We start from the raw sequence: 24,124 nt of genomic DNA on the forward strand, positions 1-24,124 counted from the left end.
CATCTGAAAAAAAAGCTAAGACAACCTCAGGGTATTTACCTGTTACCAGGTCACCTTTGGTTGCACAGCACCTTGCAAGTATTTTCAGCAGAAACAAGGTGGTATCAGTGTTATCATACATATGTATTTGTTGTGCTGGGGGAGTGGGAGTTTCTATCCGGGCCCCTCCATGTTCCTTGATGTCTTATAGCTGCCTTTGATGATCTGGAGGTCTTTCCCTTCCCATCTTCCCCAAATTGTGGAGAGTTGTTCATAAAGGCCCTGTGCAGTTCCTTCTGGTTGAAATTCCTATAACTCATCGGCAATCTCAAGGCCCAGGTGTTGTTTTTTTTCCGAGCATGATGCTCTGACATCCCGACCTGGGGAGCAGAGGTGAGGTGAGGGGCTTCCCAGGCCTGGAGCAGGCCAGGGACGCCCTAACCGGGTCACCCGCCATTTCTGGGCAGACGCGACGAGGCAGTTTCTGTCAGGCCAAGCACCCATTTCTAATCCACCACCCTCAAACCCCGTGTCGGGAAAGGTAACACCACGCTTGGACTGCTCCGAGCACCCAAGGCGAAGCCCTTCCCTGACCTGCAGCGCCTCCTGCCATCGCAAGGCAGAACTGCAGCTAACGCCAGCACCGCAGGCCGCTCCCCTCAGGGGCGGGAGAGCGCGCCTCGGCTCCACCCCCTCCCAGGCTCTGCCCCGCCCCTCCCACTGGTCGGGGGGCGAGGCCGTACGGCCACGCCCCCGCCCAGTGGGAGGGGCGGGGCTTGACGCGCCGTGCCACCTCACACAGCTCTCTGACCTCACTGCGCCTGCGCTTAGCGTCCCGGAAGTCGGCCACGTCTGCCGGAAGATGGGGTTGCGCCGTGGAGCCTGGTCCAGGGCCTCGCAGTGACCGTCGCCGCCTGGTGCCCCTTCCCCCCCTCCCTCACGTCTGGGCCGGGAGGCTCCCGCGCTGGGATGAGGTGAGGCCGGGCTGTGCTGAGGCCTCCGCCGTTCCTGAGGGCCGCCGAGTGGGGGCCGGGGGAGGGCCGGGGAAACAGGTTGGGAGGCACGGATACGGTGGTCTGATAGCTAAGCCTGGTTTCTGTCCGTTTTCCTCGGAAACTGGTGTGCTTTGTTGCCATCAGTTACCAAAACAGCGAAATAGAAGGAGAAAAGTAATTATAGTGCTCACAGGTTAACACAACAGTTCTTTAGGTAACCTGTAGATCTTGCCTTGTCAGCACCAGTCTGATTTGTAATCATTCTGTGTCTTTTGCAGCATATGTTCCTGAAATCTTAGAGTTTATTAACAGACAGCCATCATGTCTTGGCTTGCTGATCTCGCTGGAAAGGCAGAGGATCTACTCAACAGAGTTGATCAAGGAGCTGCATCAGCTCTGAGCAAAAAAGACACAGCAAGCTGTGCAGTTTATGATAATAAGAATTTGGGCTCTGCTGATGAGTATTCTGAACTGCGCCAGCACGCTGGAGAGCTGAAATATCAGACATCATCCAAAGCAGCCTACATCTCCTCAGCAGCTGATAATATTAAGCACCAAAAGGCCACAATCCTAGCAGGAACAGCAAATGTTAAACCAGCACGTAGGACATCTTCGGAGGTTGCTTCTCCAGTAGAAAGCATTTCCACACCCAGAGCTTCCTCACATTTTGTGAGAAGAAAAAAGTCGGAACCTGATGATGAGTTGCTATTTGATTTTCTCAACAGTTCAGAGAAAGAGCCTAATGGAAGGATGGACTCTAAAAAAGAGAAGAGCAAGGCACCTGTTCTTCAAAATCGCTCTCGGACTTCAAGCATTAGTTCTGTGTCTAACAGTACACAGAGTGCAAAAACTGCTGAAGACAATTCCATCAGGAGCCAAGGCAATGGTAGTTAAATACTATTGAACCTAGAGTTATTTAAAACCCAAGTATGTCTAGGGTACGGCTAGGTAATGGATTTACTGCCACTTCGTGGAACATTTAGTGGTAGTAGGATGTCAAATGTGTGGAATACAGCAGGTTCCTTAACATTTTGTCATCACTGGGATAATCTCAGATACAATGCTAATTTGACAAGCTGCATAACTGATACATAAATCGTTTGTGTTTTTGATCTTCCTCATTGCTACTGCTCACCTTGACCTCCCTGAGCTATGACGTAACCTGATATCAGCCCCCATACAGCCTCACTTAGAAGCGGTAATGCTGCTGCATTTGTTTGATCACTCAGGGGCCCTTACTGTTGTTGCCACGTAGGAGAGTGAGTGACTCTTACTGGCTGGTAGACGGTGTTGGCTGATGCCCAGTGCACCGTGTGAGGTCATGTGAGTTTTTCTCTGTTCCGCCATGGAAGAGGGGTAAGCTGTCAAGCTTGCTTATCCTGCAGAGTGGGAGGCTGGATGTGGATAGGCTGTTGCAGAGCTACAGGCATGAGAGAGCCAGGAAGACCAAGCCTTCAAGTTTGCCAGAGGTAGTTCATTGCTGCCGTCTAAAGCCAGACACCTGAAAGCCTCCAGGCCAAGTGGTCAAAAGTTGGGCTGTTCTCAGGTCTGTGCCAAGGAGAGTGTGGCTGGGAAGTGTCGCAAACTTGTGTTCTCTGTCAGACTGCCCGATCTATACTCAGTCCTTGTGGTTGTTGTGCTACTTTCCTATTTTTTATTCTATAAAATTGAAGCAAATGATTATACTATTTCTTAATAATGTTCTTAGAATATTTTTATTATTTGTTCAGTACTTTGAGCATCTAAAGCATTGCAAAATGTGAGGTTTTACCTACTACATTAAGCATGCTGAAAAGTTCTAGATGTAAAAAGGGATAATTTCCAAAGATGTGAATATTTTTGTATTTCTGAGTCTGTAACTTTTCAGTAAGGCTTACTACTATTGATAATAGTTCACATATGACCTTGCTGACAGCAGCTTAAAGAACATTGTTTTGCTCAGTGCAGCCTTTTGAATTTTCTGCTGAGGATTTTTGAATGGATTTTCTGTTGTGGAGCTACCCCAGGAGGAAGCACACAATTACAACATAGCATTTGAGCATGCTGCTTTCGAAGTTGATGGTATAGATATATCTGTGTCATTTAGATGTTCTGTATAGCATCTGTTGAAGTAGCTTGTGGTACATTAGGTATAGACAAAAACAGTTAACGTTATACTTTGTACGTTGCCATGGATATAATCTAATATGTGCTCTAAATGGCTAATTTCTTGCTTTGTTAGCTTCATTAATCTATTGAGTTTTCCATAGAAAGGAATGAGGATCAATTGTCTGATAATTTGGAAATTGTGTAAATGAATCAAAAGGAAGGAAACGGTATTTCTTAGAACGGTTTAAATAGGAAAGGGGTTTGAGAAAACGTGGAAGAGATCTTGCTGTCACTGCTGCTATTTGTCAGTGTGTGTTGTTCAGAATTAATAGCCTGCCCCAGCTCCCTGGGCTCTGGGTGATAAGGTCTGTTGCAGTGGTAACAAGGAAGGAGGAGCAGGTTGGTTGGGGATCACAAGGTGAAGTAAATAACGTTGTGATAGCTAAACTGCAGTCTTGCTCTGGATTGCTTGCAGTCTGTCCCCGTGGATTTTCAGCAGTTACTCATCTGGGACATACTAAATTCAGAAGTAATATTTTTTGATCTCCTGCTTGTTTGCTCATTGCGTGCTATGTTGTTTTATCTTAACACTGCTGCAAAGCTTCCAACTACCTGCTCACTGGAATCAAGACTTACAGTGGATGTACCAATTTCATAGGGTTTAATCCGTGACGTTTGTGTGTATTTGTGCATGGTGGGGAAAGGCTGTTGGTTCCTCCTACCCTGCAAGGGATGTTGCTCAGAATAGTGCCAGGAGCACCCTTGCTGTTCGCACTGAGGTTCCAAGATTTAAAAAAAAAAAAAAAAAAAAAAAAAATCTGTATTTTGGTTTCTATAATGTAGAGAATTGCAGTTTGTATTGGCAGAAAGCCTTTAACAGTTTGACGGAGTATATATAACTTATATTTTTTCATTAGTGAAAGGAGAGAGAATGCTTCTGCTTCAAATCACTGCAACTTGATTTATCATAGTAAAAGTGTTTTAAAAAAGTATTTTGAGAACTATTCATACAGAATTGTCAGTAAGATGATGTTTTGGCTGAAATTATTCTTAAAGTGCTTTTTAACGTGGAGGTAACTAAAATATGTAGATATGTAGTTGAGTTATGTATTTAGGTTTGATATCAGGTGACTATAGTCCTCTGAACAGATTTTTTTAAAATAAAATTTAAATCCTCAAAATCTTAATGGAAAACCAGAATGAACTTGTACTAAAAATTCCCCTAGTTAGTTGCAATCTTTTCTGTTACTCTCAGTTTCTGAAGACATCTCTGGGCAGCATAGTTGTAAAAAAGCATTAATGTTTTGAAATCTAAATTTGACATTAATGTAATAAGAAATTTTATAACTTCCATGTCTTGCGGGATTAATGCAGGCGCTGCATGATGCATGTATACTGTATAATAGTCCTATTTTGTGCAAGTCCCTTGGGAGAAGCAGCTCCATGTTCCATTTCAGTATAAGCTGTTATTATATTATGTATTTAATGACTGATGGAGAACATGGAATTGCTGTTTGTATCAAGGCAACTTACGAATACATATATTAGTTCTAACTTGTGTCTCTCTGTACAGAAACTCCAGAGAGTTCAGATTCTGGACTGGGAGCACAAGGGGATGGCGTGAAGGATTCATCACCAAGTGCAGTATCTAATCCTAGCCTTTCAGCTAATGATGATTTCAAATCACATGAGCTATCCAATCTTCGCCTGGAGAATCAGCTATTGCGGAATGAAGTTCAATCTTTAAATCAAGAAATGGCTTCATTAATTCAGAGGTCCAAAGAAACGCAAGAAGGTACTGAGGTTTAAACTCAACTGTAAGATGTTACTACGATGCTAGTCAACTAGAAAACAATGCTATTTCTATGTTAGTGTTTTGTATTTATAATAAAATATATATAAATTTGTATAAAATAATATATAATATTATATGATATATAATATATATCTAAATTTATATTAAAAAGTGCCAAGCAAGATGGTTCTTGGTTTCAGGATAATCAGCTGTGAGAAACTAAAAGGCTTGGTCAGCTACAGAGATAACGCAAATGTTGATTATAATGATGTGATCAAGTTAGTTCAAAAACTTACATCTTACTAAAACAGTGTTAGCAAATGTTATCAGTATTAAAATATTTTTCCTGCATTTTAACAGCTATTGCAAAATACTTATTTTTAAATGAGTAAATTCCTTTAAATACTTAAAAATCTGACAGCTTTCTGGCTGTAGGCTGTAGTCTCTGATGCCTAGAACCTGACAGTAAAAATATAAAATTTGGTATTTTTGTATGTCTTCACTAGCTTTTTCAAAGCCAAATGAAATGACAGGTATAAAAAAGGTGAATATAAATTCAACACTTAAATTATAAAACATGGAGCAAACTCCTGCTGTTAGGCATACAACTGAGGGACTGCATTTTTTTCAAAGTAACTGTATGAGAATTTTAATTTCATCTGAATTTTAATATGTGATGTTTGATTAAAAACAGAAGCCTCTGGAAGTATTCAGGCATTATTTCAACACTGGTATATTTTTGTACTATTTTTAGGTTGAGCTTATTGTCACATTGAGTTGAACTAGGCACTTTAAGCAGAGGTTTCCAAAGGCTTGCTCGCACAGGGTTACCCAACAGTAGGCCATTCCAAAGGGTGGGGCGAGCAGAATTTGTCGTCTGCAGTGTGACACTAAATGAAATGCCTGTTTTGAGATCGCCTGCAAAATTTTACGGGTTGTGCTCCGACAGCCAGTGTGGCATTTGTTACTTCTTGGTAGCTCATAAAGTTCCAGTGTTACTTCAACTTGGTTGTATGTAATTTCTTTCTTTAAGAAATGTGATGTGTGCATCCTGACCATTTACAAGACCTTGCAATACCTACTTTTATAAACTTCCAAGAAACTTCTTATTTTGTAGAACTGAACAAATCCCGGGAAAGGGTTGAGAAGTGGAATGTTGACCATTCAAAGAGTGACAGGATGGTTAGAGAACTTCGAGCTCGAGTTGATGATCTGACAGAAGCAGTTGGTGCCAAGGATTCACAGCTAGCTGTGCTGAAAGTGCGGTTGCAAGAAGCTGATCAGCTCCTAAGTGCTCGGACAGAAGCTTTGGAAGCATTGCAGAGTGAAAAATCAAGGTACTTCATAATTCTGCACCAAGTTCTATAACAAGTTTGAGAATTCTAGGTAGATAATTTAGTGTCTTTAAGAATAAAAATGAATAAACTAATGAGGAAGGGGATTGTATCAAGGTTTGAAATATGAGGATTGAAGTTTGTTCTGAGCTCGCCATATCATAGCTGGCAGTGGGAACAGAGCAAATGAGTATTAAATAAGGGCAATTGTCACCTGATTATTGAAATCCATTTTGTATAAAGTATTTATGTTTGTGTCAGAGGCCTGAAGCTGAAGATCTCAAGAAAAATTTTTTTGCCTTGAAAAATACATTTGCTTATCCACAAACATGAAGACTTTTCTGTCTTGTCTCAGCACTGGGATATGAATCAGCAATTGGGTACTCCAGAATACAGGTCAGGGAGGAGGTGTGTGAGTCATTAACTCCAGGCCTCATACCTGTAAGCCAGCCATGCTCAGTAATTTACTGGGTAAGTTTTCAAAGCTGATCTGAAAACCAGGTAGTCATAATTCTACCTGAAGATCACACTAGATTTCTTCTTTTTCAATTAACATGTATATCACTCTTTCAGGATCATACAAGACCACAGCGAAGGCAGCAGTTTGCAAAATCAAGCCCTTCAAACTCTTCAGGAGAGGCTGCGTGATGCAGACTCAGCGCTCAAGCGAGAGCAAGAAAGTTACAAACAAATGCAGGTTAGACGTAAAGAGTAAGGAAGTTTCAGACTCTGCTTTTGAGATCAAATCTGTGAGGTTCCAGCTGCGCTCTCTTCCCCTTGACATCAGTGCCTGTTCAGGGTCCTAACTGCTTGGAAGGATGTGCTGTCTGCTGCACTAAGTATCATTGTGATGCTAGTTTACTTTTTATGTGTTATTTTGAAAGCTTTATGATTAAAAGTTTTTGAGGATTAATGCTGACAATTTTTACTGTTTTTTTTAACTTTGATGTTAAAACATGTTTTAAAACTAAATCAGTAATAAATTTAATTTTCTGTGCTATGTTGTTACACAACAAATTGTTACACAATTTTAATATGTAATGTTAAGAATATTAAGCTGGACAATCACTTCTGTGGTAAAAATGTGAATATATCATTGCTAGAGACTGCTTTCCACACTTAGCTTGGCCTTTGTTGTGTATAATATCATCTTTGAAAATCTTTTATCAGCATCTGTTTGTTTTTTTTTTAAAGTACATCAAAGTATGGCAGACTACATTTGGTAATTTTTTTTTTAGAGGAAAGCTTCCATTTTGTTTACTAAATGAATGTAAATGATAGGAAGATTGTTACACCCTCACTGTTTCTGGCGAGGGAAAGAAATGCGTATTTTTACCGATATTACTTAGCACATGCTTAAGCAAGCAGGATTTCTTTGCACATACCACTAATGCATCTTTAAGTTGGATGTGGTAGATGTGAGGTGTTGTGTCATGTGTAGTTGCTTTTAAACTTTCTTTTTTCCTTTCTAGGTTGAAGTTGAGACTATGTTTAAACATAAAGTATTGTTTCTTTATTGCTAATAGAATGAGTTTGCGGCTCGTCTAAGTAAAATGGAAGCAGAACGTCAGAACTTGGCAGAAGGGATAACTGTAGCAGAGAGAAAGTATTTAGATGAGAAGAGGCGAGCTGATGAACTTCAGCAGCAAGTCAAAGTGACTAAAAACCACCTAGAATCTGCAAAGCAGGAGCTGACAGACTATAAACAGAAAGCTACTCGCATACTCCAAGTAAGCATTTCTGTAAAGAAATCCAATTTGATTTGTACACTTAACTTTTTTAATGCTTTATGCTTCAAATAATTTGTGTTTTTTTTCATGTGACCTGTAGTAATTTTTGGGGCATACCTATAACGATACCTGTACTGAACAGCTACCAGTCTGCATTTTGTAAATGTAAGTTTACGGTTTGGTTGAGTCACTGAAATGGAAGTTCAGGTCCAGAACTTAAATAAAAATATAGGTGAACCATTGTACTTATTATGCAACATCTGTCAGCCTGTTCTGCATCTAAGAGTCCAATTTTAGGCAGATAGATAAGTAGATGTAACCTATAATTTGTTCCACACTCAAGAATATTGGTTGTTCCACAGTCAAGAATGTTGCTCTCTTATGCTTGAGACTGAAGCATAGCATATAATGGATACTTACATGTAAACCAAAGAAAATATTTTTATATATTCTGAAAGGTTGCATGTGATCAGCATTATATAATCAACGGCGAGATTTGGTGTTTTGTGCGGAGTTCTATGCTACTTAAGTTGTCGAAGATACCAAATCCAAATGTGATCAATTTGACTCTTGTTTATAAAAGTTAGCAAAATGTTGAAGATAAAGGTGTCTGTTTAGAATAATTATTTTATTCTGATATCCAAAGATAGGTTTTAAATTATCTTGGTAAATATGAGAAGCATGAGATCAGAAGCCAATGTCAAGCTAACACTAGATTGACTCCAAATAAAATGGTTCGTCCTCTTTCCCAGAAGAATTATTGCTATATTTGGCTCTTGTTTGGCGTTGTTGGCAAGAGAAGGGACAGACTGAAAGGGGAACAGTTTTGTCTTTATTGTCTGTTAGTGTCCATCTTCTCTCTTATGGTTGGTAGAAAGCCAAAATTTTTATCCATGACATGTTTAACATTCCAGCCACTTCTAAACAGAAAAGGTGTACTGTTCCTCTGTTAACACAGGCTTTCAGTAAATCTAGTCTCATAGCATACAGCAAGCCAGAAAAATTATCAGTAGGGAACCATTTTCATTTTATAATATGTAGGGTCATTATTAACTTGGCTAAAAGAACAGAATTTTAGAGCAAAGTCATTTTGGCATATTCTACTTGAGCACTGCAATAAATAATACACTGATTTATTATTTCAGTCTAAAGAAAAGCTGATAAACAGCTTAAAGGAAGGCTCTGGTATTGAAGGCCTGGATAGCAATACTGCAAGCACAATGGAACTAGAAGAACTGAGACACGAGCGAGACACTCAGAGGGAAGAAATACAAAAACTAATGGGTCAAATACAACAGCTGAGAACAGAGCTGCAGGTAGCTATGAGTATGTACACATGTATTTGCAGTTAACCATGCACAAAGGACTGTTTTCTTGTATACTCTAGGGCTGTTGCTTCTAGTGTTTGTTTGACCTAGTATTAAAACAAGCCAACTTCTGCTCAACGTGAGACAAGTGCTTATTGATACCGTATTTCTTCCCATGTTCTTTCTCACCACTTCAGTTTCTGGTGGGTGGAATACTGTAGACACCACTTCTCTCTTCCCTTGCTACTGTGTCCCCCTTTTGAGGGAAGCATTTCTTTCCAAACAAGGGTGGTGGTTTCTGTAGAGGTCACCCATATCCTTTGCTGCAAGGGCTGCTAATCCTTGAAGCAATTGTAATCCAAGTCATCTGCTGGCACAGTTGGCTCAACACAGCAGTTGCACGCAAGCCTACTTTGCACAGTTTTAGCTTGTAGACAGTAGAAGAGAAAAGGTGGAGGCTTTTCATGTTCACAAAATGCATTTATTTTATTGCTATATTAATAAAGATATTCTGTATAAAATGACCAAATGTGATTTATTCAGTACACCCTCACCTTGGTTTTGCTTTGAAGCAATACTGGAGATACAACTTTTCTTTGCTGTTACCTGTGACAGATTGCAGTATTGTTTGAATGTTAGTGAAATGGTAACGTTTCTGTTCATTTCAGGACATGGAGACTCAGCAGGTAAGTGAAGCTGAGTCAGTGAGAGAGCAGCTTCAAGACCTACAAGAGCAAATGGCAGTTCATAAAATGGCCAAGCAAGAGGCAGAAGCTGAGCTTGAACGGCAAAAACAGGTAAGGAATTCTTGAAAGCTGATTGGTCTCATTTTAGGCCTCATGTGGTGTCATCAGTAAAGCATTTGGCTTAATAAGAGAGTAGTTTATACACTATTTGGGTGATTTTTTTTGTCTAGTATTCCAGATAAATCCACAAAAGCTTAATGAATGTGAATGCGCCAAACAAAGCACAGCAATACTAAGCAACAGACAGGACCTTCTGGATACTCCTGATAGAGATCTCGGTGATGTGTTAAAGAATAACTCATAGGGTTTATTTTTTAATTAAAAAACTCACACTAGGAAGTGCACAGAGTTGATCGTGACCTTAAATGTTGTTCAACAGGGAAAGAATCAAATAATAGGGATATGGTAACATTTGTAGCTGTTACTGTTATCTGTGTCAAGAAACTGAAATACTAATAATGATTACTGTGGGACTTCCTGTGCTCAATTACTACATAAGATTTACTTGTAAAACAATGTTACTGTAGTACTATTTCATAGTGTATTTTTAAAATCCACTTGTTACTCAGTTCTCAATCTAAATTATGTTACTTCCAAAATGTTCTATAAGACAAATTGCTTATGAAATTATATTAATGAATTTTGTCAGATGGTGTCATCTTTTTAAGCAATTTTGTGCTAAAAAGAGGGGGGAAAAAGGCAAACTCATATTTCTAGTGAACAGACTTATTATTCAGTAGAAATCAGACAAATGCTTTACACCTGATTAAAAAAATTCTTTGTAAGAAAAAGCTTGTGTAAAGAGCATTAATAATGAGGAAGGCAGGACAGTGCACTGTATCTGCTAGGAACAATTTATCTTATAGGATTATCTGTCCTTCCAGAAATTACATTTTAATGAGATGCTAACAGCTTGAACTAATTAAAAGGCAGAAGTCGAGGTCTGCTCTTGATGGGTAGCTGATGTTTATTATATCTAAGCAGATGGTAGGCTGTGTGTTGTTACTCCTGCCCTTCTGAGGGGTAGATTTTAAGTCAATACTACATATAGAAAAATGAGGTGAATTAAAAAAAAAAAAGGCATTATCAGTTCAGGAAACTGAAGTATTCCTTTTGATGATACACATTTACATGTTCTTTTAAAGTAATTGTGTGCATTGATACTTCGTACAGTTACGGTCTGTTCTATCTGGGAATTCCTGTAACTATTGCCAGAACGTTTCTGAGACTGAAGACAGAAAATAAATAAGGTGTTATTTATTGTACATCTGATGGTTTGAAGGGGGAATAGGATTATCTGTTTTCTGTAGCAACTGACAGCTGAAGTGATACAGTGATCTGAAGACTGTCTTAATTTAAAAGATAAGCATGACAGGTCTTTAAGTCAGAGTTAAAATAGCCACTAAATCATCAGAGTAACAAAACTTGTCATTAGATTTGCTGTTCAGTAAGTTGTTCCTTACTGATAGTCTTTACCCTTTAATATCTGTTATGTTAATTTAGCCTAAACTTTAAAGGAAGATCTGTATCGGACAGAATTATAGATAGCTATGACAGGGGTTTTTAAACACTTATTAAAAAAAGGTATCTTGAATTGATGGGTTTATTTTAGGAAGACAGATTCTCCCCCCCCCCCCCCCCCCAAATATTTCCTGATTGTTCAAGTTACATTATTGACATAATTTCAAGGTAACAATATAATAAATGGTCAGAGTATGAGGAGGATAAATCATGGTCCCAATGAAATTGTGTGACTGTTAGTAAACGAGTCTGGATTAATATTTATATTAGGTCAGTCTCCACAAAAGAATTTGACAAGTCTTGTAGGTTGTGTCTTCATATTCAGCTCTTTTTTTCTTTTTTCTTTTTTTTTTTTTCTTTTTTCCCCCATCCTAGGCAGACACTTAACTAAGATTAAATTTCAGTTTGTCTTTGATTGCAGCATATTGCCTTCTTGTGTTCTACTGTGAAACACTGGAGAAGAGAATGTCTCAAAACACATATATTTATAGTCTTTTATTTGTGATTGTGATAAATTTTATAGGAACTCCATTATACCGAAGAAGAACTGTATCGAACAAAGAATACTTTGCAAAGCAGAATAAAAGACAGAGAGGAAGAAATTCAGAAGCTCAGAAATCAGGTACTGTGTATGTATAGAAGATAACTTTAGCACCTTCAGTTATGAAAACAGTAATGAGAACTATTAATTTGATTAAACTATACAAAAGAAACATAAAGGCTCCGCTAATGAGTTACAGTGTACTTGTTTTCAGTACAGAATAGCTTTGAGTGGAGGGAGTACAAAAAGGGAACCATTAAGTAATAAATAACGTAATTTATAATTGCATGTGCTTTTGTCTTTTGCGGGGAAAAAAAAACCAACCTGTGTCGCAACTACTCCTGATTGGGTGGCACTGGATCAGTGTTCTTCTTTTTGAAAAGTGAAAAAAGTCATTGACGTTTGATTGGGTCATCATGATTTCTGCAAAGAACATATGTAACATCCTGCAGACTCAGTGATTCATCTAGCCCGATGTTCTGTCTTGGACAGTGGCAGTGGGGCCGACATGTGAGCCTGGCCACTTTCTTCACTTGCTTGTACTTCTTCAGCATCAGCAGCTGAAATAGGGACGTTGGTGTTTAAGTCTCTACTAAGTCCCACCAGTATGTTTACAGACCTATTTTGCTTGAATCAGTCTAACCCTTTTGGAACCTTCTCGTACAACCCCCACAGTCTCCTTGGGCAGCGTAAAGGCATAGGACTCGTTTTGTATAAATTATCTTTGCATAATGAAAAGTAGGCTGTATGCAGAGAAATTGATAGCCTAGAGTCAGCTGTGGTCAGGTGTACAGTTATGGTGTCAGAAGATTTGGAAATTGTGTTGTGATACAGATTTCTTGAACCTGTTGGCAGATGATGCTTCAGGACTACCTGCCCTGGTGCATTGCATGCAATTTGCATTTTTGGTATCTTGCTGTCTCTGCTTCCTGCTGCTTCTGTTTTTTCATCATTGAAGCTACATCTTTGTGATATGTGATGCTACAAGTGGTAACTACTGTGATACAGGATGCCACAAGAGGTCCAAGAATAGATGAGCTATTGCACATATGGCCAGTCTGGAGATTCTCCTTTGCTTTAAATATTTTCTGGAAATTGGGTGACAAGATCCATCTCTTCATTTGCTGTCCTTGCAGTTTCTGTTTGCTAGTACAATCATGTTTTCTGCCTCAGTGCTTCTCAATTCTTCTGAAATGTATCCTGCATTTTCACCATTTTCATTCAGGCTTTCCTGTAGAATGGCATCAGATTCTCCCCGTTTGTACTGAGTTTTTCCTTCCTCGCTTTAAAAAGTGTTATGTACTCACTTGTTTTGGGCAGTTGCAAGTGTGATAGCCAGACTGGATTATCTTGCTATTGTCATGCCTACCATTTAAACTCAGTTCTGATGCATAGCATTGATTTTTGTGATCAAACTTATGATTATACAGAAACGTTCATATGATTAGAGGTGGAAAACATAGGAATACATTTTTACAGAGAGTTTCTTGTGTCATGTAAAATCTTGAAGCAACTGTCAACATGAAATTTCTTCTTTATTGTGCTCATTGGTGATCATTTTGGTAGTATTATCCCCTAAAAATTCTGCGATGGGGTAACGTCATTCTTGGAGGGCTCTCTTGTTTTGTAGTATGTCAGTTGATCAGACTTTGAACTTACTCTGAATTTTTTCTTTGCTTTGTTTTTTAGCTCACGAACAAGACTCTAAGTAGTAGTAGTCAAACAGAATTAGAAAATCGGCTTCATCAGCTGACAGAAACCCTAATTCAGAAGCAAACCATGTTAGAGAGCCTGAGCACGGAGAAAAACTCCCTTGTCTATCAACTGGAACGACTTGAGCAGCAGCTGAAGGCGATCCAAGGCACAAGTACTAATGGACCTTCCATTAATATGGCAGGAATTGACGGTGCTGAAGGTAAATAAGGAAATACAAAACTGTCTTTTCTGCATTTCAGGCTTTTATATTTCCTAATGCCTTTCCCTGAAAGTCTGAGTTTATAAGGAAAAAAAATGGTGAAAATACGCAGCTTATGCCAGAGACATTGTCAACAGCAGCCAGTATCATAAAAAATAGTTAAGTAGAAGTTCCTTTTTGTATGTAAATGTCTTTAAGTAAACTTAATAAAGCCAATTTAATCTTTAATTCTCAATACTATGGCACTTTCGGAACAATCGTATTTACAAATACTGTCACAGGTGCAAATAAATCTGTCTTTTAGGGATTAAACTGAATGTCAGAAGCAAGATGTAAGTCTTCCCTTGTATAAAGGGTTTGGGAGGTGAGCAAGAATGGGATACTTCCTTTTGAGAGTTGGTCAGAAATCTGGTTGAAATCAGTTTCCTCCTCATTTTCTGTTTTTCTTGAAAAGCAGCTTAAAATATGGTGGTTCTGCAGAGGTTGGTTTGTCTGTACTGTGTAGCGATCATTCTGTATCTCTAGGAGAACCTCAGCAGCTGATCCATGGTTTTGAGATGTTACTTTTCAAAGTTAAAGTCTGTAATATTTTATATATCGTAAGTAGCTTTAAAGGCAACGGACAATTATTTAGAGGTGCAAAATGACAATCCAGACTTTTGTTTCTCTGCTTATGAAAGACTTTTAAAGACATAAGGCAGGAAAACTACCATATTTGAAATATATTTCCTTTTAGCTTGCTTTTAAGTAACTTCAGTAAGCTTAAGTTTAGTTGCACAAAGGTAACATTATCTGAGAATATTTTTCTAATAAAGTTGATACATAGTAAAAATGTAAATAAAGTACAAATTTTTTGGAATAGACACGTTAGTATCAGAAATTCTATTGAAGTTTTACTGTATGAGAAATAAAAGCAAATGGAGAAACTGACAGCATCAAACCCATCATTTTATGTACCTAATAATAGAATTATTATTACATCATAGAATTGAATGTCAAGATGTCTGTCTAGTGAACTAAAAAAATTTTTAAAATGTACTAAGTTGAAGAAACATTTGACTTGATTGTAAGTTTGTCAAGAATCCTCCCCTCAAAACATGCTCCTCTGCCCCCAGCAAAATGGCACTAACAAATGAGATTAATCATTATGTCTGTATTATTTTTATATTTCTTTGTTGCACACTATTAATTTGTTTTATTTAAATAACAACTTAGGTGGTTTCAGACTAACGAGATTTTTTGCTTTTTTCCCCTTCAAACAGGTGCTCGTATGCGTAATGTTCCTGTCCTGTTCAGTGACATGGATACTAATGTGGCAGGAATGTATGGGAGAGTTCGCAAAGCTGCCAGTAGTATAGATCAGTTCAGGTAAGAGTGTCCTACAGGAATACACTTTGTAATTGGTGGAATCCTTTTGGAGTTTTCAAGTGCCACACCTTCTGTTTTGAATTGCTTTTATGAAGGTAAAGGTGAAAAATAATGAAGCTAATATATTAAGTACGGTACAAATTGCTAAATATTGACCTAGTTCACTTGTACTTTCCTATGATACTAATATCCTTGGGCTTTTGCAAATTATAGTCAATTATTTAAACAACACTTGTAGATTTTGATTCAAGAGAATCACTAAACTATGTACAAAAAAACCTAACCCTTTTCATTACCATCTTCCACCTTTTTTACTTTCAGAGGTTTTGACTGTGTCTGTGGTAAACACTGCAAGAGTGTATTAGTGGAGGAGTATCAAATGTGCTGGAGGAATATCATATGTATTCTTTTACTCCTGCTTAGGTATCCTGATGAAGGCAAGATTCTGGGTTCTGACCCAGTGCAGTTAGGTTAATTGTCAGTATTCACAGCAAAGGTCTGCTCCACAACTTGAATCAAATACCAACAGAAAACAAAATTAGGCAATACTTCTTAATCTTTGAAAGCAAGATACCTTGATAGAAAGTCCTTTGTGCTTCCATGGTACTTCAGTTTCAATGTGAAGAAGATCAGGATTTCCATGATTGGGACCTGTTATACGTGATGTTTTAATACTAAATTTAATTTGGCAGTATCATGCTCACTTCAGTATGTGCATGAGTTTTTCTAACTGATGTTACTGCGCAACAGTGGACCCATCTAATGCAGTATGCTCTGTAGCACTAAACTTGGAAAACCGGTGTCTTTTTCATCTAATGAAATACAAGCATGGTAGTGATCTGTCATTTTTTTCAAGGGAATCCAAGGTTTTAGTTTAAATCTTTTTGAAAGATTCATGACAGCTTCCGAAGTAACAAAATTTGACAAATATATAGCGTATCTGTGAGTTTTAAAATACCTGTACAACTCTTGAGTCTTAGCTCTTTTTCACAAACTCTGAGCCTAGCATGTTACAGAAAAAGTTAGGAGAATTGTGGTCTGAATTCTCAATTTTCTCACGCCATTTAATGTTTTGAATACAAAGCCGTGTGTATAATATCAGCTGATGTTTATGAGTGTGTGGTGATTAGGATTAGTGGAACAGGAATTTATGACTCGGTGCTAACTTGTGCGGTTTGATTTTTGTCTTGTGTAGCATTCGGCTGGGAATCTTTCTAAGGCGGTATCCCATAGCAAGAGTGTTTGTAATCATTTACATGGTGAGTAAGTTTTCTTTAAAGTAAGAAGTTTAATGTAACATTTCTATAGCCAGTTTGTATAATATGTCTTAAATTGCAAGTTGTTTGATGTTCAAAAGGCTGCATAGTTCTGTAAAGCAGACTAAATAGTACTTCTATAACAGCATCTTGGAGTCATGTTGCTTGGCAGTTTCCTGTTTTTCCGAGGAATTCTTAGTGTAGCAGTCTTAAAGACGTTTATGTAACTACCATTTAAAAGACCGTAAAAGTAGAGTTTTTACAGAATAGTAGTGACCTGTTGCCAAGGTTAACCCACCACACCTGCATGCTCTGCATTTAGGAAAATGACATCTGTTACAGCTTTTTTAATATTTGGCACTTCATTTTTTGTTCAGTGACCAATAATCACACTTCTCTAGTAGCTGAAAAAGTAGCAAGAAAAGTTTCTCTTGCTAGACTTAAAGAAGCAGTGTAAAGTTGCTCATCTGTACCAGGTGAGAATGTCAGACTTGCAGTTGATACCAATTAAATTCCTCCATTTTCCACTGGAGGGCAGATGTCTGTCAGTCTCAGTGACCTGTGCTAAGGGAGGTGTGCAGTCTACCCTGCTTGAAAATATCACACTAGTTGAGCCTGTGAGTCTTTGAAATGAAAACAAAACAAAAAGAAAGTTGTTTGAAAAGGCATGATGATTCTTCTGAACAGAGTTTCTGAGAACAGCTGTTGCTGTTTCAGGATATAAAGCAGACAGACATGCATGAATAAAGGAAATGACAATTTCCCCCTGCAATTACTTCTTCCAGCCTATTAAGTACTGGAAGGAACAGGGCTGTTTAATTCCTAACTTCTCTCTTTCTTCCTGTTCATGACTTAGACTTACCAATATATGAATAAAATACTTTGTACCAAAACACTGAAGACTTTTACCACCTAAGCTACTGTCTGAAGTGAAACTCCAATGATGGTTGCATAGGAGCTGTATATTGGGCAGTCCGTGGCAGTTACCCTTTTTCAGTTTGAACCTTGGTTATGATTATTGTAACTTGATTTTTTTTTTTGTTTTAAGGAAATGTTGTTTATGTATTCTGTCAGTTCTCTCCCTTGTTGCACCCCCAGCAACTTCTATTCTAATTGGGTAGTTTCAGCCAAACTTGAATGAGAGTGAACATTCCTAAGAAGCTCATAAAAATGAAATCAGTACCCGTGGTAAGGAGCAGGAAAGCAGAACTCAGTCAGTTTACACAACCTGATATCAGCCAGTTGGCACAGTAGTGGCTTACCAGTGACTCGAGGCAGGTCACGTAATAAAGGCTGGGGGCTGGATATCGGAGAGAACAGCTGGAGTTACTGGAGCGTGGAGGAAAAGAGAAGCCAGAGCGCATAAATCTGTAGGAAACGAGGCTGCTTTATTTTTGCTGTTTGTATAAAGTCTTCAGTTTTCTGCAAAAGGCTTCTTCAGAATCTGACTCAGCATTTTGTTCTGCAGATAAGAATTCTTTTTTTAGGAGTACCTCAATAATAGGAAAAATACTTAAAATATTTCTATAAAACTAGGTTTTATTAGCTCTCATTGAGAGCTCTTGTATTTACTGCTGCTGTGAACAATGATTGTCAGTGCTGATCAGTTAATTCTTTCTTTTCTTTTCCCAGGCATTGCTACACCTCTGGGTCATGATTGTTCTACTTACCTACACCCCAGAAATGCATCATGACAGTCCCAGTGGCAGATAAACTGAGACAGGACCATACGCTGTGCTAGTGTCATGACGACTGGCAGTGTCTTTAGAATATTCAGTCCTGAAATATCAGCAAACTTTTCTCATGGTGTTTAGGAAGAATGAAAACCATCATGCCAGATTTATCACTACTTTTCAAATACATGTATAATACTATCTAGCTTTTTCAATTTGCCTAAGAGAGCATCACTTTCCTGGAGGAACAAAGCTGTTAAGCTATGGTTAGCCTTTACATTTCACATAGACCTGCTGGTGGTTAGGGTAAAAGTTAAGGCTTGCAACTGCAGAGAAATGCAAGTTTTTCTGAAATTACAGATATGTATGGTACAAATTATTTTAGATCATACTGGATGTGGGCTATGGTCAGGTAATAAATTGTACTTAGCAATTTAAATAAACTGTTCTTTCTTGTTTCTTTCAGTCTGCTTTTGCACTGCTGTTTTTAACTTTGTAAATAATAGACTTTTCCTTAACATGTTAAACTGAAAAAAGGACAATGGATTGGTGCAATATCTTTTTGTAAATAAGTTTAGAAATAAAATATTATGCATTCTTCTTAGCTTTGTACTTCTAGTGCAGTAGATGTATCTACCCTACCAGCTCAATAGTGGGGCTACGTATTTAAAGGTTGGTATTTTAGCTTTACTAGAGAGAGATGGTATTGAGAAAGAAGGTTTAAACTCTTCAGAAATAATGGTGTTTCTTTTTGCACTTGAAATTTATATATTTTAACTGCATTTTCTTATATCTCTCTCATTACTGCGTAGATCTTGTATTCATTGAAGTATTTATTTTCTAAAGCTTTGGGTACTTAATTAAAACTATTTCTATACAGAATCTATAAAAACACCAAAAATTTCTCATGTCTAAACACTTACCAAATATACTAATAAACAAACCTCATCAAATATTTATTGTAAAACCCATAATACCAAAACCTACTGTAACAATTCTATCGTTAGACATTGTCATTCTGTAATTGTGAATTATCAATACACAATAATGGAAGGTCACTTTCTTTCCCTAAGAAATTTCTTGTTTTCTTGTGTGATGCTCAAGGCTGACTACAAGCAATTTGTCACTCCTGCTCTCATGTGGCTTGGGCACACTAAGCATTGGTCCTGGGCACAAAGTCTGTCGTGCCAACTCTTAACGGAAGTGTTACAGTAGACAAATGACTGTATTGCTGCTCTGATTCGCGTCTTGCCAAGAAAATGGAAGTGTTTTGATGAACTAAGTAATAAAAGAGAGCATTTACTTTAAGCTGTGTCCCTGCCCTCTGTCACATTTGGTGCGCTTTGTCTAATTCCTCTTGCCTATTTTATTTTCAATTCTGATATTAAAGCCCCTTTTGAACCCCGTGGAGAGCTGATTGCTATCTGTACACGTGCATTTTTTTTCCTTTAAAACCTCCAAACCACTGAATGGTTGGATACTCTGGTATTCTGTCACAATCTGGGGGGAACATTTTTAGTGGTGTAAACCCCTTACAGCTTTGCTGACACCACACCAACTGCACATCTATTCTTGGTGCCTTTGTCCTTATGTTTTTCTCTTTTTTTTTTATTTTGATATTTCTGGTTTTGTAGAGATCACCTCTTGGAATCCACAGATACTTGGGGTGTTTGTAACTTGCTGAAGCCACTACAGTGCTTCTAGAACCCTTTATCATAGGCTAGTATTCTTCAGTTCTTCCAGGTTTTATGCTAGAAATTTTACAGGTGAAAGCACTGAAAGATTCCTGCTGACTTTTGCATTTGAACTAGGCTCTTGTATTCCAGTATCAGTTTGGGCATGGGTAGTGTTGACCCCTGTGGTATCTTAGAGTTGAGAATAGTGACTTCAGTGCAGGGCACTGGAGTAGCATCAGCCTTTTGTTCTTGACCTCTGTGTGTGTTAATGTTTCTGGATTTATTCCTTGTCCCTGAAATGATACAGAACATACTTTTCTTATTGCAACTTCAGTTCCCATCTTTACCATCTATTAATTTTCCTTTTTTTTTTTTTTTTAAATACTTATAAAAGAAGGCCACAGCTGTTTGAGATTGTATTCTGGTTTTAAAAAGGTGCAAATGTTAACAACCAAGCTGTGAATCAGTGTGATTTCACCTAGTAAAAAATCTGGAAGTAGGCAGCTTATAGTGATTTCTTGCCAGACAAAGGGCTGTTTGGTGTGAAGAACATGGGATGAGGAAACAAATGGTACTGTGCCGCTAAAGGCGATACTACAGTTTATGTAAACACCTTTAAAGATCTCTTTAAATCATAGTTTAACAGTGTGATAAAAGCTTGTTGTACTCTTCTGTTTCAGAGCTATACAAGAAATACCAAGAACTACTCCTGAAAGCATTTGTTTAAACACCCTGGAGTTTTGCCCCCACGATGCATTTTAATAAGCTGCCGATGATGCGGTGCAAGAACACGCAAGACCGTGTGGTGGAGCCTACATGAATACAAATGTCAGATTTTGAGCTGAAGGCTCAGACCCACTTCCAACCTCCAATGAGCAGTGTCGGTCTCCGGTGCCATCTGTACAGATTTGCGCAGCGTGCCACGGCTGCAGGTCAGAGGTGACACAAGGACTTAATTTCGACAAGCAGCTCCTAATGGTGTCAGGAGGTTGCCTTACTGAACAGATGGCTTCAGAGGGAGCAAGAAGCTCCGGTTAGCCTCTGTCTTAAGAGGTGGGAGGATATTCCAAACACCAAATCTAGTCTTGAGGGGCTATCATACTACCAGGCAGTTAAACTACCCTGAGCTTAAACTACTTTGGAGACCGGCATAGCAATTTAGTGGTTTTAAAAACATTTCACAAATGCTGAGCCTATCTTTCTATGCTCTGTAGCCTAGCACCAGAAATAAATGGTCATAATAACTCATAGAAAATAGGAATCTCTGTCTCCCAGCTGCAGTATCTCACTGTCTTGAGAGCACAATAGACTATTATGTGGCTGAAGAAAAGTCTTTTTTCATTTCGTTCCTGCTGGGACTGAAACTGCTCCAGGTACCAAGCATATACCTTGAAAGAATAAAAAAGATGAAAAATGAGGAAGAGACGGTTGATAGGGAGCATCAAATTTCTGTATTTCCTCCCCCCCATCCACCTTTGTGCTCAGTTTCCATGCTATGGTCAGAAGGACAGGGTGCATTATGCTGCCTTTCTGGAGGTGGGTGAGAGAAGATGTTCCCTCCAGGAAAGCCGGCGGCGGGCTGGGGGGCAGCAGCTGGCAGACTGCAGGTGAGGGTGGGAACTGCTCAGGTGGAGGAGGCTGCAGGGGAAGGTAGGATGGGTAGCAACAGCAAGACTATTCTTTATCTGATCTTTTGCAGCCTAGAAGGGGCCTGTGTGCATGTCCAATTGTTAGATGTACTTGGTGCCAGGTCTGGGTTTCTGAGAGAGAGGACTTTCTGTGAGTCTTCACAAGCCCTTGTGAGACAGCGCACTCTCCTTTGGCACCTTGGTTTGCTGATGCCTGATCTCTCTGCTTTATTTGCAGTGCTAGGTCGGCCATATGTATACCAAGACCCTGTACCAAGGAAGTGATGATATTGCTTGATTGCTGATAACATTAACAAGGGGGAAATCAGACTTGCACAGTAATTAACTTACTAATTTCTCATCAGTATAGATGAGACAGATGTTGCTTTACCACGGAGGATGGGTTTGCTTGCTTCCGTTCTTTGCTGACCGATTGCATCCTGGTTGTAAGATTGCTGTGAAGGTGTTGCTAGGTATTTAGCCATGACATAGTAAGGCAAATTTTATGAATAATAGAGAGAATTCATTAGAATTTCAGTTGCTTTCCTCTGTATGTTACCATCTTGCCCTACGACTTCAGTTTAGAAAGCCTTGACTTGGCAACAGGCAGACAGATGTCAGCAAACCAGAAATTATGAGAGACAAATAATAGCTCCACAAACTGCCTGCGTTATTCTATCAGGCATCCGTGTGCATGCACTGACATAAGTAATCCTCTTAGATGTATAGTTTCCTTTCAAATACGCACTCATGAGTTTCGTCTGTATCTTACAGTCCCTGATGTTGGGCTGCTGGCAGAACTGGATCACCCCGCTGAATTCCACACATAACGGAATAATCTTCTGAGCTCTCCCTGCCTACTGTTTCTTCCCGCCAGCATTGCTTGAATTAAATGCTTGTGCATGAAGGAGTCGGGGCAAGCTGTTCAGAGGAAGTATCCAATGTTACAGGCAGCTCCAGGAATTGGGGGAATCATGGGCTCTAGAACAGAGCCAAGGTGTAAGTGAATCAAAGTGAGGGAAAAACTTGGGCTGGGAGAACAAAGACACTTTCCAGCTTGGAGGAAAAAAACAAAAGCTGCTGATTTATGGTTAATAAACTCTGCTAACGATGCAATTAAAAGTCTGACTGGTCAAATCTCAGATAAGAGACAACTTCTGAGAAAACGAAAGATAAATAGAAGGAATGACCTTCTTGTGCCATGACTTAGGCTTCTCTAATCAAGGAATCAGAAGCATGGATGGGTGTTTTGTCTAAAATTCACCCTTGCTGTGCTGGAACTTAACTCTTTTCTAAAAGGTGTTGCATGTGCAGCTTTTCATGTTTGCATGTTCAGTTCAAATCAGGTAAATCGTATTTTGAGTCCACATTTGTTGAAGAGAAACTGGAGGAAGACACAAGTAAGCAGGATCCTGAGCTCTGTAGCAGGAAGCAAATGGGCTCCAGATGTTTGCAAAATGAGGCAGGTGTGCTTGGTGCAAGTCTGGGATAAGACAATTACATTGTCATTCCCTATAGCTACCAAAGCAGTAGTTAATCAATTGCAGCAAAATACCTGCTATGATACAGGAAAGATCTGGGCTTGGACAAAGGGGAGTGAATGTTGTTTTTTTTGACACAGAAAAGGAATCTGTTTTGGCATTTATAGTGAAGAGGAAAGTTATCAAAGATGGCACTTTCTCCAGTCTTGTGCTAATGTACTTGGTATGTTTTTTCAAAAGGTTATAAAGAAAATATCACCTTAACAATAGTGTCTTCCAGCAACCTGGAATAGAGATAATTATTTATATGCAAGTTCAAGCAACAATTAAGTCTTAAATTGCTCTATTTAAAAAATAAAGAAGCTTGTTGAAAGCATTTGCGTTGATATCTTTAGTGGCAAGAAAACTTAATGAGTCACAATTAGCATTTAATTTGTAATTAGAAAACATATTCTGCTGGATGAGAGAAGGGATATGCCAGGTTTTTGCCCAAACAGGTAGGTGCTCGCGGAGACCCCTGCCCATGAACACTGCAGCATCCCTGGCAAGCTGGGAGGGAGCCTTCCAGTTTCTCTCCTGCCGTGAGAGCTTGGGAGGTTGCGCAGATGCAGCAGATGAAACAAAGAGCAGAAATTAGTATTTCCCCAGCTGTTCATTCTGATGTTCAGAGCTTCCCTATACAATAAAGCCAGCTCAGCCTGAATTGCCTACCAGTTTCTCCCAACTGGATATGCGGATCAAGACTTTCCCAACTGGGTTCTCGTAAATACGTATTTATGCACCTGAAAGATGGAGTCAGAGCTTTGTTTTGGAAAGCCTAAATTCTTCTGGGCCCTGCTAACTTACTGAGCCATGACTTTGACCTTTATGGGACGCTCAGCTGGCCACAAGCTGTTCAGATGCAAACTTCCACAGCTGTTATTTCAGAAAAGCAATGAAGGTTTTGCTTTCACAGAGCTGCTTCCCTGCCCCCTTCTTTGGAGAGCCACGCAGAGGGGTGGAAGGTGCCTTGGTCTGTGAGTGTGCAGCCCTGGCCCCATGGGGGCTGGTTTTCCCAGGCTGCTGCAGACCCTGGGCAGCTTGTCCAGCAT

The 24,124-nt window shown here is 39.1% G+C and overlaps 1 protein-coding gene across 1 annotated transcript; it reads left to right on the forward strand.

Moving 5' to 3' along the window:
* Positions 1–821: 821 nt before the first annotated feature.
* GOLGA5 (golgin A5) lies at positions 822–19,588 on the forward strand. The gene is made up of 13 exons (XM_075426631.1): positions 822–953; positions 1,253–1,860; positions 4,636–4,857; positions 5,975–6,194; positions 6,765–6,888; positions 7,718–7,921; positions 9,067–9,237; positions 9,897–10,025; positions 12,019–12,117; positions 13,726–13,951; positions 15,214–15,319; positions 16,515–16,578; positions 18,208–19,588. Exons 2-13 carry the CDS (start codon positions 1,296–1,298, stop codon positions 18,286–18,288), a joined length of 2,211 nt encoding a protein of 736 aa, XP_075282746.1. The 5' UTR covers positions 822–953; positions 1,253–1,295; the 3' UTR covers positions 18,289–19,588.
* Positions 19,589–24,124: the final 4,536 nt, after the last annotated feature.

Source organism: Opisthocomus hoazin, chromosome 7 (assembly GCF_030867145.1).
Source record: "Opisthocomus hoazin isolate bOpiHoa1 chromosome 7, bOpiHoa1.hap1, whole genome shotgun sequence".
In the NCBI taxonomy this organism is placed as follows: Eukaryota; Metazoa; Chordata; class Aves; order Opisthocomiformes; family Opisthocomidae; genus Opisthocomus; species Opisthocomus hoazin.